The sequence below is a fragment of the Pongo abelii genome, chromosome 16, assembly GCF_028885655.2.
Source record: "Pongo abelii isolate AG06213 chromosome 16, NHGRI_mPonAbe1-v2.0_pri, whole genome shotgun sequence".
NCBI classification, from domain to species: Eukaryota; Metazoa; Chordata; class Mammalia; order Primates; family Hominidae; genus Pongo; species Pongo abelii.
This window is the reverse complement of record NC_072001.2, coordinates 78,474,191-78,489,240: the sequence shown is the minus strand read 5'-3', so window position 1 is coordinate 78,489,240 and position 15,050 is coordinate 78,474,191. Positions and strand designations below refer to the sequence as shown.

At 55.3% G+C, this 15,050-nt stretch overlaps 1 protein-coding gene across 1 annotated transcript; it reads left to right on the top strand.

Annotated features, from left to right (window-relative positions):
* Window positions 1–12,080: 12,080 nt before the first annotated feature.
* Window positions 12,081–15,050, top strand: LOC100442840 (taste receptor cell protein 1). Its single transcript, XM_024232901.3, has 5 exons — window positions 12,081–12,233; window positions 12,406–12,536; window positions 12,865–12,929; window positions 13,228–13,367; window positions 14,820–15,050. The coding sequence occupies exons 1-5, from the start codon at window positions 12,188–12,190 to the stop codon at window positions 14,915–14,917; spliced, it is 480 nt and encodes a 159-aa protein (XP_024088669.2). The 5' UTR covers window positions 12,081–12,187; the 3' UTR covers window positions 14,918–15,050.

Here is a 15,050-nt window from a genome sequence, read left to right as displayed (position 1 = left end):
CTGAATGCACTAGCAATCCAAAAATTTTAAATTCAATTTTGGGGATTGAGGCCGGGTGCGGTGGCTCACACCTGTAATCTCAGCACTTTGAGAGGCCAAGGCGGGTGGATCACCTGAGGTCAGGAGTTTGAGACCAGCCTGGCCAATATGGTGAAACCCCATCTCTACTAAAAATACAAAAAAATTAGATGGGCATGGTGAAAGGTGCCTGTAATCCCAGCTACTTGGGAGGCTGAGGCAGGAGAATCACTTGAACTTGGGAGGTGAAGGTTGCAGTGAGCTGAGATTGTGTCACTACACTCCAGCCTGGGCAATAGAGTGAGACTGTCTCAAAAATAATAATAATAAAATAAACATAAAAAATTGGGGGAATTGAGACTTAAAGCTGGACTGCAGTCTCTGTGAGGTTTAGTTTACTTTCAGAATACCCTAACTCTCAAGGTACAGCCTTTCATTGTCCCCACCTTATGGTCTGTGGGTTTATGAGAGCTACACACAATACCCTGCCCCAGGCTTTGGCAGTCCCTGGACTCAAACTTTTGTCCCCATTGCACCTAGAGGCTGTTCAACGTGTACTGCCCAGCTTCTCAGCCACCTTTTTAGAGGTGGGAAACATCCGCATGTGAAAAGTAGCTCCGAGTGCTGAGTTACCTCTCTGGATTGCTGTCTCTTCCTGTGTCTTAGTCTAGAAATTCTTCACTATTGTGTTAATTCTTTGATGCCTTCAAACAGATTTTGGGGGGTTTTTTGTAGCCAGTTTTTATTAAAGGTAAAAATTGCACAGTTTTCCCATTTTTTTCCTTGGTTAAGTCTATTCATACTGTCTGCTCCTTGAGTCAGAAGCAAAAGCATGGAGGTAGGAATGAGCCTGGGAAGAATGAGGGGTCCCCTCATCTAGAGTGAAGGGTGTTCACTCCAGACACGGAGAAGGGTAAAAAGAAAATTATGAAAGGCCAAAAAGGCTTGGAAGGGTAGGCTGACTGGAAGGGAATGCCTGCCCACTGACTGCCCTCCGCCTCCACTGACTGAGTCCTACTTGTGTCGGCTGAGTTGGGTGCTGCCAAGGTGGGGCAGGGATGTGCGTCAGGCATGACTTCTGCCCTGCATGGATGTATAAATCAGGCGAGGACAGGGAAGAACAGAAAGCCCCAAATAATAGTGGCTCAAATGAGAGAGAAGTTTATTTCTCTCTCACACCAACACAAGTCTGAAGGTGGCAGTTCACAATGGGTAAGGTGACTTAACAAGGATGTCTAGTGCACTTACAGCCTCATGACACTTTATCCTATTGGCCAGAACTGCATCACACAGGCACACCCACCTACAAGGGAGGCTGGGGAATATAGTCTTTATTCTGGAGCGCCATGTGTGCAGTTAAAAAGCAGGAACACTGTTACTAATTTAGGATGTGTTAAAAGATAAACCTGGCCAGGCGCGGTGGCTCATGCCTATAATCCCAGCACTTTGGGAGGCCGAGGCAGGCAGATCGCTTTGAGGTCAGGAGTTTGAGACCAGCCTGGCCAACATGGAGAAACCCCGCCTCTACTGAAAATATAAAAATTAGCTGGGTGTGGTGGCACATGCATGTAATCTCACCTACTTGGGAGGCTGAGACAGGAGAATCGCTTGAATCCGGGAGGCGGAGGTTGCAGTGAGCCAAGATTGTGCCATTGCACTCCAGCCTGGGGGACAAGAGCGAAATTCCATCTCAAAAAAAAAAAAAAAAGAAAAAGAAAAAGAAAGAAAGAAAGATAAATCTAAGCACTTAGAATTTTAGGAGTTTGAGCGGACAGTGCTTCAAGAATCAGGCAGTGCCAGACAGCGAGTGGTTTGGAGCTCAAGGGGAAAGCTTGTATAAGGTGCACACAAAAGCAAGGCAAAGAAAACATTTGATTGGTTAAAGTGGAGCAGTGGCCTTAATGTCCTTAGAAGTCAGTTGGTGGTTTCTGATTGGTGAAGTTCCTAGTTAGTGATTAGCGGGTGATTTCTGATTGGTAAAGTCCCTAGTTAGAGGTTAGTTGGTGGTTTCTGATTGGTAAAATCCCTCGAGGACAGTTGGTGTTTTCTGATTGGTGAAGTCCCTAGTGAGAGGTTAGTTGGTAGTTTCTGGTTGGTGAAGTCTCTAGTTAGAGGTTACTTGGTGGTTTCTGATTGGTGAAGTCCCTAGATAGAGGTTAATTGGCAGTTTCTGATTTTGTAAAATTTTGTTTCCTAGGATATGGCTGTTCATGATGAGTGGGGTTTCAGTTTGCTTACAAAAGAACCTAGGGTATGGCCAGGCATGGTGGCTCACACCCGTAATCCTAGCATTTTGGAAAGCTGAGGCAGGAGGATCACTTGAGGCCAGGAGTTCAAGACCAGCCTGGGCAACAGAGCGAGACCCTGTTTCCAATTTTTTTTATAATAAAAGAAAGAACTCAGAGTACTATAGCCACCTCAGTCACACTCCCAATTAATTATTTTAATAAACAAGAGGATTACTTGGGGACAACTAGTGATCTCTGCTAGTCCCTCTCCTCTCCTCCCTTGTCTTCTCTTCCTCGAGGAAGCCTGCCCTGACATCTCCAATACTTCTTAAGTCCCTCTTCCTCTGCCCCACAGCTCAGAGAGACAGACCACTGTAAGAAAATTTGGAATAAGAAAAAAACATTATTGGATGTCTCCAATGGAAAACTGCATTGTTTTGATTAGAGCCCACCCTTCTGACTAATGATTCTAGCCCTTCATTGCCTTCTAGCTGTTTTACAACTCTGTACCTTGCAGATGACAGATCGCAATGCAAAATCATTCATCTCTATATTCATGCAAGTAAATGGTCCAGTGGAGGTTAAATTGACTCCCTCCCCCAAGTAAAAAAGCCAGCTTTATACATCCGTTTGTAAATTTATTTCAACATTCCTTGACTCCGTATAAATATATGCTTCTTTGACTTCTCCTTTGAACTGGTTGTAACATCTCCAGGTTCCCTCGTTAATAATGAGTTAAATACAATCTTTTACATATGTTCAATTTTTATCTATACGAGAATCAAGATCTTCCTTTCTAAAAAAAATGATCTTTCAACACCATGCATAGAGGATCCAGGCAGAGGCTCTAGCAGGACAGATACCAGCCTGGCCTGAGAGCTCAGGAGGAGTGAGTGACATTGGGTGTCAGGCCCCTGACCAGGAAGAAGTGCCTTTGGAGATAAAGGGAAAGTCTTGGTTTTGGGGCCGGGTTTCCTGCCTGGGACACCATTATTCCTAGGGAGAAGGGACAGGCAGCCAGTGAGACTAAGGCTGGGCAGGGAGGCAGGTAGTCTGCCTAGTTCAGCAGGGACATCCACTCATCCTTGCCCCCCACAGCAGCTCACAGAACAATTCCGACCCTTTCAACCTGCTTGGAAGATGTGTGTGACATCCATTCTGGATATCTGGGTGATGAGGCAGTGAGCAGGGCTGTAAACCCAAGACCCTTCCCAGGCCCTCAGAGAGCCTTGGCTGGGTCCCTGGGTTAGGGAGGGAACTGGAGGGCTCTGGCATGTGACCAGAGGGATGGGGGAGAGATGGGACTGTGAGCACTTCCTGGTCCACCCAGCCCCGGGACTGAGGTCAGCAAGGCAGGCTGCAGCTGAAGCACCGAGGCCTTGAATGCCACATGGAGAATTCAGAATTTGCAGACGAGGTGCAAGGTCCCAGGTTCCCCAACCCTTTTCTCCCTGTTCTTCCTGTGAGCCTCAAGTTCTGTCCTGATCAAGGGGCCTGGGCCCCCAGACCTTCAGAGCACTTCTCTCTGATGAGTAAGGTAACAGATAGGAGATTAAGGTCTGGATCTGGCAGGCACTTGCCAAGGGCCACACAGGAGAGTAAGATGGCATGCCGCCCCACCTCCACCGGAGCTTGGGCTGCGAGGCAGGAAAGAGCAGGCCAGCTTGGCTCCCCATCCCTGCAGCTAGGGAAGCCTGCCCTGGAAGGTACACAGGCAAAGTGCATCATCCGCTGGCCCCATGGCCCGTTTGTCTAGGCAAATGTCTTCCTGGTTCAGCCCCCGAGTGACCTGCTTCTGTCCTGCTCCTCCCCTTGAGGCCCCACCTTGCCCGCTGCCACCCCACTCTCCAGGACCCTTTGGGGTTCCACACAGCCCCTCCTCTGGCCCTGGAGGAGGGATACAGGATGACCCTCAGTGCAGCCCCCTCCTCCTGCCCCAGGGAGCCAAGTGGAATGGAGCAGCTGGGAAGCCAGGCCCTGAACGGTCAGTGGGAGAAGGGTCCCCTCTGTGCTCAGCTGTGCAGGGAGGCACATGGAGGGGTGTGGAGAGGGGCAGGACTCTACCATGGCACAGCAGGGTGTAACTGCAGCTGGACTGCAGGCCTGGCAAGGCTCTGGAGCTCAGAGGAGAAGGGGAATGCTGTCATGGACTGGAGGGCCAGGGAGGTCCTGGCCCAGGGGGCTGAAGCTGGCTCATGACAGGAGGAATATCACCCAACCCTCAGGGCCCAACCCCCATCCTGTCCTGCACACTGCGGCTGTTTTCAAAGTATTATTGTTGAAACATTTATCGATGTGAGGCCAGAGTTCCCATCCAATTTATTTCAGGTATCAGGACGGGTTATTTCAGGTCTTTGGATGCCCTCTGATGAGAGGCTAGGGCAGGGGAAGAACAGTGTGAGAGAGAGCCTAGGTCTAGCCTGGCACGCATTCAAATTCCAGACTTGCCTATCCCTGACCCCACACTGAGTCCTGACACTTGTCACAGACTTAGCCCTGATCCTGGCCATTCTCTGAGCCCTGATCTTAGACATAGACTGAACCCTGACCCTGGCCCACACAGAGCCCAGATCTCCAGTTCTTGGTTGAGTTTTCTCCAAAATTGTCCTTGGTCAGGAGAGGGTGTTGGTGGGAAAAGGGAGCATGTGCCTGGCTTCCTGCATCACCTCCCCACTCCTGGAGCCTGAGCCCTCTGCCCGATGGCATGGAATGGCCTTCAGTTGTGTTTCTGTCCCTTATCGCTCATCACGTCCCAGGGAGCTGCTGCTTTCCCCACTGTTGCCAAGCAGGCCTCAGCACCGACAGACTCTCGGCAGAGGCCCAGCAATGCCAGAGCCCTGCCCCCCAGCTTTGGCTCCAGCCAGCCTGATCTGGAGGGGACAGGAGATGAGGACCCAGAGTCCTAGGGTGTGGGCAGAGCCATCAGAGAGCAGATTTCCTGGCCCTGAGTGTGCCAGGGAAAGGGGTGGCCCTTCCAGGCCCAGCAGGGGTTGGGCAGAGGGTGCTGATGCTGCTTTCACCCCTCCTCTGTGGGACACCAGCGCCTCCACAGACAGAGGCTTCTCAGCAGCACCAGGTCTACCAGGTGAGACCTGGGCATTCTGGGGGCACAGGGAAGGGAGGCAGAATGGGGGTGCTAGAGTGGGTTGACTGTCCTGGAGATGGGGTCACGGGCCCCTAGATGGGTGGCCCGTGGAAGGGCTTGGGGGATAATGGGGCCAATGAAACCAGGACTCGAGGTAGAAGTTGCCAAAGGCCCAAGCCTCCCTCCCTGTCCTTGGGAAGCCATCCGTCCCCACCCCGACCTGGCCAGGCTGGCTCCTTAACTTCTCCCAGAGGAGCCAGGAAACAGCGGAGGATGCAAGGTTTCCAAACAGATGAGTTGTAGTGAACTGGGGCTGCTTTGGGAGGTGTGTACAGCCTGGGTTACACGCCTTGCGGTGGAGGGGTGGGTTGTGGAGGATTGCTTTCCCCAACGCTTGGAAAATAGCTCCAACAGGGAGGGGAGACAGCCCTGCCCCCCAGCTTTGGCTCCAGCCAGCCTGATCTGGAGGGGACAGGAGATGAGGACCCAGGAGATGAGGGAAGGGGTATCCAGGTAGAAGGAGCTGGGTGGGGAGGACAGGAGTCTGGCCAAGGCCCTCTCCAGGTCTGATTTCCTACTGAAGGTTTCCAGCCATTATCTTCCCACCAGAGGAGGCTCTGGTGACCTGGGACAAATCACGGCAGGGTCACACAGATGTCAGGAGCCTGGTGGGAGAGGCTTTGGAAACTCCCCAGGACCCCAGCAGGTGGGGTGGGAGGCTAGGTCTGAGACCTGAGCCATCCCACGAGGCGCCAGCCTCCCGCCCTGCCTGTCCTTTGGCAGCTCTCTAAGCCTCTTAGGGCTGCCATGGCCCTTTCCTGTGTCGGAGGCTGGGGAGGGGGCAGGGGCATGAGAGGAATGCGCAGGGGACCCGGGAAGGATGGTTCTACCCAGGCGCACCCACCTCCACACTCACCCTGACCAGTCCAGGGCTCTGATCAGGATTCCACAAGGGAAAAGTGCTGCGGGAGGGGGACTGTTCTCTTCTGATCTTCCCCTCTCCAAACCCCCACGCAGCCTGATGGAATAGGAGCAGGACCAAACTGGGACAGGAGCTGGCCAGGGGATGGGACAAGGACCAACCCCTCCCCAGTGAGCTCCATGCCACCTGGACACAGAGCTCCCACCACAGCCACAATCAGCACCTCCAGCATCCCTGCAGCCACTGTCCTCACATCTACACTCACCACAGTCATTCCACATCACACCCAAACCCACACACATACCCCCATCACCGGCATGGTCACCACCTCCATTTGAAGACTGGATAGGACTCTGAACTCCTCCTCGATGTGTTTTCAGGCCCATAACCTCCCAGGCTGTGGGGCAGGCACAGGCCGCCCCCATTCAAGACTCTGCAGCCCCAGAGGTCAAGGGCTTTGCTGGAGACCACCTGGCGAGTTAGGGCAGCCAGGCTTGCACCCCCAGCCACAGGGGTGGAAATGTGGGAAAGGCTGGGCAACATCAGTCCTTTCTTGAAGGGAAATTCGAGAGTGTCTTCGTGTTTGCCACCTGCTTCTGAAGCCTTAGAAGCCTAGAGAGCCTTCAGCATGGGCGTGCAGTGGCTTCTGGCTGCTGGGATTCTCCTGGCTGGTAAGGGAGTAGGGTGCGGCGGGCTGGGCCTGGGCCAGGGGTCCTCCTTCTCAATCGATTTCCGCATCTGGGTTGGCCTTCATTGTCCTCATGTGGGTCTGGCCATGAACAGCCTGGGGGATACCAAGACGTGGCCAGGGTCCACTCCTCAGTCCCCCAGGCTTGGGGCTCCCAGAGGGCACTCGGGGTGACCAGCTTTGGGGAGCCTGGCACAGGGCAGACCCCGCATGGGTCTCAGTGTACACTTGCAGGTAGGTGTGGAATTAGCCCCCAAGGCTTTCAGAGCTGCCCACCGCCCTCCCCACAGAATACTTTTAGGTCCAGCTGTCAGCCTCCTATGTTCTGAGGATGTGATAAGGCAACAGCCTTGTCTTATGATGAGGATTGCGCAGCACTTCCCGGCACCCTCAGGCTGGCCTGTACCTCACAGGTCATTCAAACAGAACAGTCCAGGGCCCCCAGCCTGGAGACAGCATCGCCCTGGGGAGCTCTTGAGGCCCTTGGGGAGGGACCCTGCGATGGGTGGTGTTGAGGTGGGAGGCACAGGGAGGGGTCCTTGAGGAGTGTCAGGGTCCCCTCCTGCTTCCCTCAGCTCTGGTGGGTTAGGATCAGCACGTTTTCCTGGGGTAGCTCAGTGGTTTGGGGCCAGAGCTGGGCCAGGGTTTGGATCTCCGCAGGCCCCTTCCCAAACGAGGGAGGTGGCAGGGAGGGTGTGGTGTCTGACAGGCTGTGGGCAGTCCCACCCCCAGCCCCCCGGGTGGCAGGCAGAACAGGCCTCTCCTGTTTGCAGCTCTCTGGATGGTCTCAGCTTCCGCCCTGAACCTTCCTTCTACTCACAAAGACCCCGGTTGGCCTCCCTCAGTCCCTGGCACGTCTGCTTTGCAAGGCAACAGCAAAAAGACACTCCTGTCACTGAACACCCTGCCAGCCATTGTTGATGTAGTCTCTCTCTCAGTGGAGAGGAAAGGGGAGGCTCCTAGCACAAGGGCAGAAGCCCTCTCTCCCGAGGTATCTGGGGACCAGGAAGCTCCTCTTGCCTTGTCTTTGGATTCCTCCTCGGACCAGCCTGTCCCTTCAGGAACTGCTGAGTTCCCAGGCAGGGCCCCACCTGGACCAGCCCCATCAGCACTGGCCTGGCCTATAGCCCACAGAACCCCTGAATCCCAGCCAGTGTCCTCTGTGGCTGGACTTGTGGCTGGACCTGTGGCTGGACTTGTGGCTGGACCTGTGGCTGGACCTGCAGAGGAGACGTTGGTCCCTGGATCTCCAGAGATTGCTGCCACATTACCACCACCACCTTCTCTTGGCCCAAGGCATCTCGAGTCTGGGCAAAAGTCCAGTGGGGCCCCTGGGTTGTCTGTGACAATTCATGCTCCTGCCCCTGCAACCCTGAGGACCTCTGGCACCCCCAGACCCACCCAGCAGCCAGATGGAACATCCTCTGCCCCCACCACCTCTGCACCCATATCGGGATCCCCAGCGCGGATGCCCTGGCTCCCGAGCAGGCACACCTTCAGTCCCCATGCCTGGATGCTGTCTGCGTCAGGGGCTAGCAGCTTTGGCCCAGAAGCCTCCTCATCACTGACATTGCCTCCAGGGACCACGGGGAAGGCTGTGTCCTCAGAACCCCCCAGCCCATTTGTGCTTGCGTCGATCGTTAACACGTTGGCTGTCACAGAGCCTCTTACCCCTGTAGGTCCAGGGTGGTCAGGGTTGGCCATGACCTCCCCAGTCCTCATAGGGGATTCAGGGTCACCCAGAGAGGCTGTGGCTTCCAACCGGGGCCCGGGGCCCAGTGTTCCTTTGACATTGCCATCACCCTCAGCAGCACCACCTTCACAACCATCATTGTCCTTCTCCCCACGCCTCTCACCTGTGTTGGCGCCGTCCTCGTCCCCACTACCCATTGTTCCATCTTTGCCGCTGTCACTGTCACTTTCCCCACCACAATGGCCATTTCAGTCACCAACTGCATCACTATCCCTAATCCTGGCCCCAGTTTCCCCTGTAAGTACTAGAGCCAGAACCTCTGCAGACCCTTCTGTGTCTGTTCCCACGCGCAAGCACAGATTCTCCCACTGATACCTCCAGCCTCCCACCCACCCTACCACCCTTGATGGTTGCAGAGCCAGCCACTCTTCAGGGGACAGTCCAGCCTGGGCCAGGGGTCCCTGCCAGCCCAGCCACCACAGCCACCTTCCCTCTCAGATGTTCCTCCAGCCTTCCCTCTGCCCCACCCAGCCCCAGCTCCCCAAGGGTCCCTGGGGGTGCTGACCCCATCCAGTCTTCCACCCTGCCTCATTGCAGCCAGACCTTCTTATTCCAGGACTCAGTCTCCTCTACCCCAGGACCCAGTCACATGACCCGCTCCGTGACCTTCACAATCACCAATGAAGCCTTCTCGGCTGCACTCTTGAACCCTGCCTCCTGGAAGCACCAGCTGCTGCGTAAGATCATCCGCCACCAGGTGAGGGCCCCTCCTCAATCACGCAGGTGGCCAGTAAGGCAAAGTGAGGCAGAGTTCCTGCAGCCAAAACCAAATCCGCCTCCGCATTGGTTCTGGAACCATGGGTGCCCTAGCCAGCAAGTGCCATTTCTTGCCTGGCATCCAGGGGGATCTCTGAGTCTCTGTCCATTAATTTCTTGGTTCATCCCTTCATTTATTCAACTAGCTCATTTCTTCCTACCACTAACTGAGCACCTACTGCACCAGGTATGGTGCTAAGTGCTGGGAACACCACAGTAAGCAAAGCAAGCATGGCCCCTGCCCTCAGGGAGCCTGCAGTCTGGAGGAGAAGACAGCCCTACAAGGAGTGATCAAATGAATCCAGATGTCATCGTAGTTGTGATAAGCTATGGAAAGGGGAAGTGCAGACAGGAGAGGCAGCGAGAGGGGGCTGCTGGGGAGAGGGGGCTGCCCAGACAACACTTTTCTGAGAACTGGGAATTTTAACTGGGACACAGAAGGTGGCCAGATGAAACACAGAGGGGCTTTCTAGGCAGAGAACAGCACCTGTGATGACCCTGAGGTGAAGAGGTGGTTGGAGGCAGCAGAGGCCGAGGGATACCGGGGAGAGGGGCTGTAAGGAGAAGCATTTGGAACAGGGGTGGGAGAGGGAAAAGGAGAGGCCTGTTAGGAGTAGGGTAGTCGTCCAGGTGAAAGAGGTCTGGATGGCAGGCCAACACGGCAGCTGTCCAGTGCAGAGCTGAGAATGACTGCACTGGAGAGCGATTTTCAAGAAAATGGCAGAGAGGAAAAAACCTAGGAAGGCTGGGTGTTTGCTGCAGCCTCTGCCTCCTGGGCTCAAACCATCCTCCCACCTCAGCTTCCCAAGTAGCTGGGACTACAGGTACACACTACCATGCCTGGCTAATTTTGGTATTTTTGGTAGAGAAGGGATTTCATCATGTTGCCCAGGCTGGTCTTGAACTCCTGGGCTCAAGCAATCCTCCCGCCTCAGCCTCCCAAAGTGTTGGGATTACAGGCGTGAGCCACGACGCCCAGACAGACCTTGAGGCTTTCAGCAGAGGATGACTGGCAGGTTATCTCTGGCCACTGTGTGAGGAACAGCTTGGGCAGGGCCTGGGACTCCGAGGTGGTCCGTGAGGAATCATTGCAGGGACCATGCCAAGATGATGGAGGGTGGACGAGGGTAGGTGGTAGGGTCAGAGAGGGGGTGGGTTATGGCAGGAGGGAAGGTAGGGGGTGGCACATGCCGGCCTTCCATGCTTCTGCCCATCCTCAGCTCCAGCCCCTCTACCATGAGGCCTTCCCTGGCTTCCAGGGCATCGGTGTCCTGGTCTTCAGGTGAGTGCACATGACTCTCAGGGCCCACCCATCACCCACCAGCTGCTCTGACCCTTCTCAGCCACAAGGGCACTGTCCCAGATGCCTAGCCCTGCCCGTCCCACCCCCTGTTCAGGAGCACCTGGGGACAGAGGCAGGAAGAGCCCTGGACAGGCAGGGAGGAGGCCCACGTCTGATTCTGCCACTGGCTATGCTGTGTGACCTCAGATGCCCTTTGGCCTGCCCTGAGCCCTGATTCCAGCTGCAGGATTTGAGCAGGAACGTCAGGCGTTGTCTGAGTGCAGCGGGGAAGGCAGGGGCAGCAACGGCAGCAGGCGTGTAAATGACATGCAAACCGATGCAAATCCCTTGGGCAGGGCCCTCCACTCTAAGGGTCTGGGGGAAGAGGATGTTGAGGGAGACCCGAGACCACATTTGCCAGCGGAGAGCAGCCCTGCCATGCCATGAGAAAGGCTGAGAAGGTCCAAATCGCTGCAGCCCCACTTGAGTTGTGAGCTCAGTGTGGGCTTCGAATCCTGTAAGTAATTTAAAGGCTCGAATGCTCCCAGTGACAGGAAGCTCACTCTCTCTCCAGGCCGTGCTCCTGAGCTGCTCAGACAGTTTTCCCTTTTAATAAATGGAAGCCTTCTATGACTTCCCTGCCCTGGGCCTGAAGAGAAGTTTTCTCTCCCCACTCCCAAGATGCACAGCACACAAGTGCTCAGGGGAAGGACAAAAGTTATTCTGGATTCTTATTTGTTTCCTAGTCTCTCTCCAAAAGCTCCTTCAGTGCCTTACTGAGGCCAGGCTACCTCCTCAGGCCATGGGCAATTGGTCCGTCTCCCACTGGCTTTCAGAGATTCTCCAGGCCTGTCACCTCCCTCTCTCCAGAGCCCCTGCTCCTTGTGATGCAGCCAAAGATGTTTTTCTCAGTGTGACCCAGATTATCACCCTGAGAGCTCACAGCCAGCTGCAGCCTGGCTGAGTAACCCTGCCCTGGGTGCTCCCTGGGTGGGATTCATGGTATTCCCATGACAGCTGGCTTGTTGGGGTGTCCAAGGGAACTCAGTTTCACTGAGTGCCTGCTGTGGATGCTGGTGGCTGAGTCATTCAGGCCTCACAGCAATCCTCTGGGAAAGGGATCATTATCTCCCTTTTACTGAGGTGGCAGCTGAGGCCCAGAGGGGTGAGGTGACTTGCCTTGAGTTACACAGGGAGGCTCTTCTCTGTGTGGCCCATGACTTCCCCTGTGGACTTCCCTCCCTTGGGATGCCAACTCGTGCACCAGCCAGGCCCCCACCGGGTGCACAGGACCCCTCATGCCCCCACTGGCCCTGGCTGAGGATGTGGCTCTGCCCCCACAGGCCTAGCTCTGTAGCAGTGAACGCCTCCCTTGTATTTGGGGGCCGTGCCCCAGGCCCCTCTCCCTCTGAAGTCCTCTGGGCTTTGTATCGCAAAGTGAAGACCTCAGGGCACATGCTGGGAAACCTCTCATTGTCTGAGAACAGCCTCACCTCTGATGGTGAGTCCCATCCCCAGCCGCCCCTACCGCAGTGCCTTTTCACCTGCCCAGGGGGAGCACTGGGTGGACTTCCTAGAGGGATCCAACTCCTGCCCTGACCCCAAAGCACCTGGTGGTGTGGTGGGCGAGGAGGGTCCTGGTGCCTCTGGAACTCCCACCCATGGCTCTACAGGGGCCGACCTGATCACCTTGGCCCGGGAGACCATCAGCATCCGCTTCACAGCCATGAGGCCCTTCCTGCCGCAGCTCCTCATACCGGGTTCTGTTTCCTTTGTCCTGCTGGAAAGGCAGATCCTTCAACAGGTGAGGTGGCATAGTGAGGACGCTCACTATGCCTCCCTTGAAAGCAGGCCTCCCAGCATGGAGGCAGCACCCAGCTGTGGCACTACGGGGGAAGGCAGTCATAGAGGGCACCACATCCTGGGGGAGAGGGTTCTCTGAAGGAGGAGGTGACTCTGTCCGAATGGGAACACAGCCAGGATCTGTAAGCAGACACTCCTACCCAGGGCACCGTGTTTAAGGGTGCGCTCCCTCCCAGGTCCTGTCTCCCGCCTCACCTGGTGCCCATCCCACACTGGGTCTCAGGAGAGACAGCTCCCAGGCCCGCCCCGACCTCCAGGGTTTCCCACAGGTCACACCGGTGGTGTCAGGATTCTACAAGGCGAGTCCCCAGGAGAGGCCCCTGCTCCTCTTCAGGTGGGTCGAGTCCCCCTCCCGTCCACCCAGCCTGCCCTGCTGCTCTCTTGGGGGCTGCCCTGGGGCAGAAGGAGGCAGCTCTGTGACCCAGAACCAGGATGTGGGGGTGTAGGTTTGGGGCTAGCTGGGAAAGGACTTTGCCCCAGGTAGCTGTAGCTTGGCTGTGTAAGCTAGCTCTGCCTAGGAGGTAGGGAGCCCCCACGCCAGAGGGTGTGCATTTTGGGGGACTCTACCTGCTTCTAGAAACATGCTGGCAAAGAGCTTGTGACCCCTGCACTCTCCCCTTGTGCTTCTCTAGCAATGCGGACCAGTGGGTGGGTGTTTATATCGAATACAAGTTCCAGACTCCCATCACCACCCACCTCCAAGGCCTGGCTAATCACTTGGCCCAAAACGTAACAGATCCCATCCTCCAGAAATCCAGCATCGTGGCCAATGGTGAGTCGGGGCTGCAATCCCTGTGTGTCTCTGGGCCAGCAGGCTCTTTCCCTCTCTAAACCTTGGTGTGCCCCTTCTAGAGAATGGGCAGAATTTCCTTCAGACAATACTTGCTCATGTGTTGGGGCCACAGAGAGGATGAGGCATAGAGCTTTAGCAAGGAGCTGGACAGAGGCGAGAAGCAGTCAGGATCAGAGGGATGAGAGGGTCCTGTCACCTCCCTGATTGCCAGGACCTCACTGAGTCCTCACATGCGTGACAAGATCTGTCCCACCAAGTCAGGGGCAAAAGCCCTCAGCTCTGCCCCAGTGCAGGGCCTGTAAGAAGCCCATATCTCCTCTTGGGGCCTCCTGATAGGATGACTTCTGCAAGCTCGTGCCATTCAAACAGGGAGAGCCGTTCCACACCCCAGTTAGGAGAGCGCTGGGCCAAATCAGTCCCCTCCAGCCACACACAGCCCGGAGCTGCTCTCCGAGGACCCCTCAGCCACAGAAGGCGCTGGTCCTCCTACAGTGCTGCCACACCTCCACCACCACAGCCTCCTGGGGGTGCGGTCAGGGGTGCCCTCCTTCGGGCTCTGCTCCTGCACCCACTCCTACACAACTACTCTCCCTGCCGGCAGCCCCAGAGACAAGATTGGTTTGGGCCTCTGCCTCCACAAGCCCGAACCACCATCTCTTCTGCTCCCCAGAAAGCCAGCTCCCAGCAGACAGGCAGCGTTCCCTCTTCATTCCTCAACACAGAGGGCCCATCACAACCCTCTCAGCAGATGGTAGAGCTCCCCATGCGTCCTTTTAAAGAGGCTTCACCGTTGATGGCCACAGCCCCACCATGACCTCCTCCCAGGGAGTGAATTTTCTTACGTGTCTCCCGCCAGAGCAGGGACAAAATAAAACATAAAAGCAGCAGCTGTTAAATTATCAGCAACATTTCCTACTAGGATCAACTCTTTGGAGTGAGCAGTGTAATCCATTAGATGGATCAGTGCAGGGGTTAGCAAGCGTTTTCTGTAAAGGGCCAGATGGGAACTCTTTAAGGCTCTGCAGGCCACTGGGTCTCTGTCACCACCGACTCAAACCCTCCCCTGTAGCAAGAAAGCAGCCCCAGGCAACATGTCAACAAATGAGCGCGGCCACATTCCTGGAAAACTTTCTTTATGGACGTGGAAGTTTGCATGTCACGTACTTCTCATGTGTCACAAGATACGATTCTACTTTCCATGTTTTCAATCATTTAAACATGTAAAAGCCATTCTTAGCTCATGGGCCACACAAAAGCAGGCAGCAAGAAATTTGTTTTTTTTTTTTAAAAAAAAAAAAAAAAGAAATTTGGTTTTTAGACCAGCGGTGGCTGACCCCTGGATGGAGCATTAGAGCTTGGGTGTGTGTACCATTCCAGGGCTTCCAGGAGAGGGGGTGCAGGCTGATGCCACCTCCACCCCCATCACTCTAGGGGAGAAGGCAGAGTTGGTGCTGTATGAAGTTTGGCTGCAGATCCTGGGCCAGCCCTATACCAAGGCCTTGGAGGACAAAACCAGCCTTGAGTTCTAGGCACTTCAGGGGCAACTGACAAGATGGGTAAAGTGGCGGGATGAAGTCGGGGGTCGGGAAAGAGGCCTCGGGAAGATGGGGGATGACTGGACAAGACTCTGGTAGAGCTGTGACCCTCTTCATCCTCTCCTGA

Bases quoted from the DNA above. Each gene is read 5' to 3' on its own strand.
- LOC100442840 (XM_024232901.3), top strand. From the start codon at position 12,188: ATGCTGGGAAACCTCTCATTGTCTGAGAACAGCCTCACCTCTGATG. The intron at 12,537-12,864 runs GTGAGGTGGCAT...GGTTTCCCACAG, and splicing joins AAAGGCAGATCCTTCAACAG to GTCACACCGGTGGTGTCAGG. The intron at 12,930-13,227 runs GTGGGTCGAGTC...GTGCTTCTCTAG, and splicing joins AGGCCCCTGCTCCTCTTCAG to CAATGCGGACCAGTGGGTGG.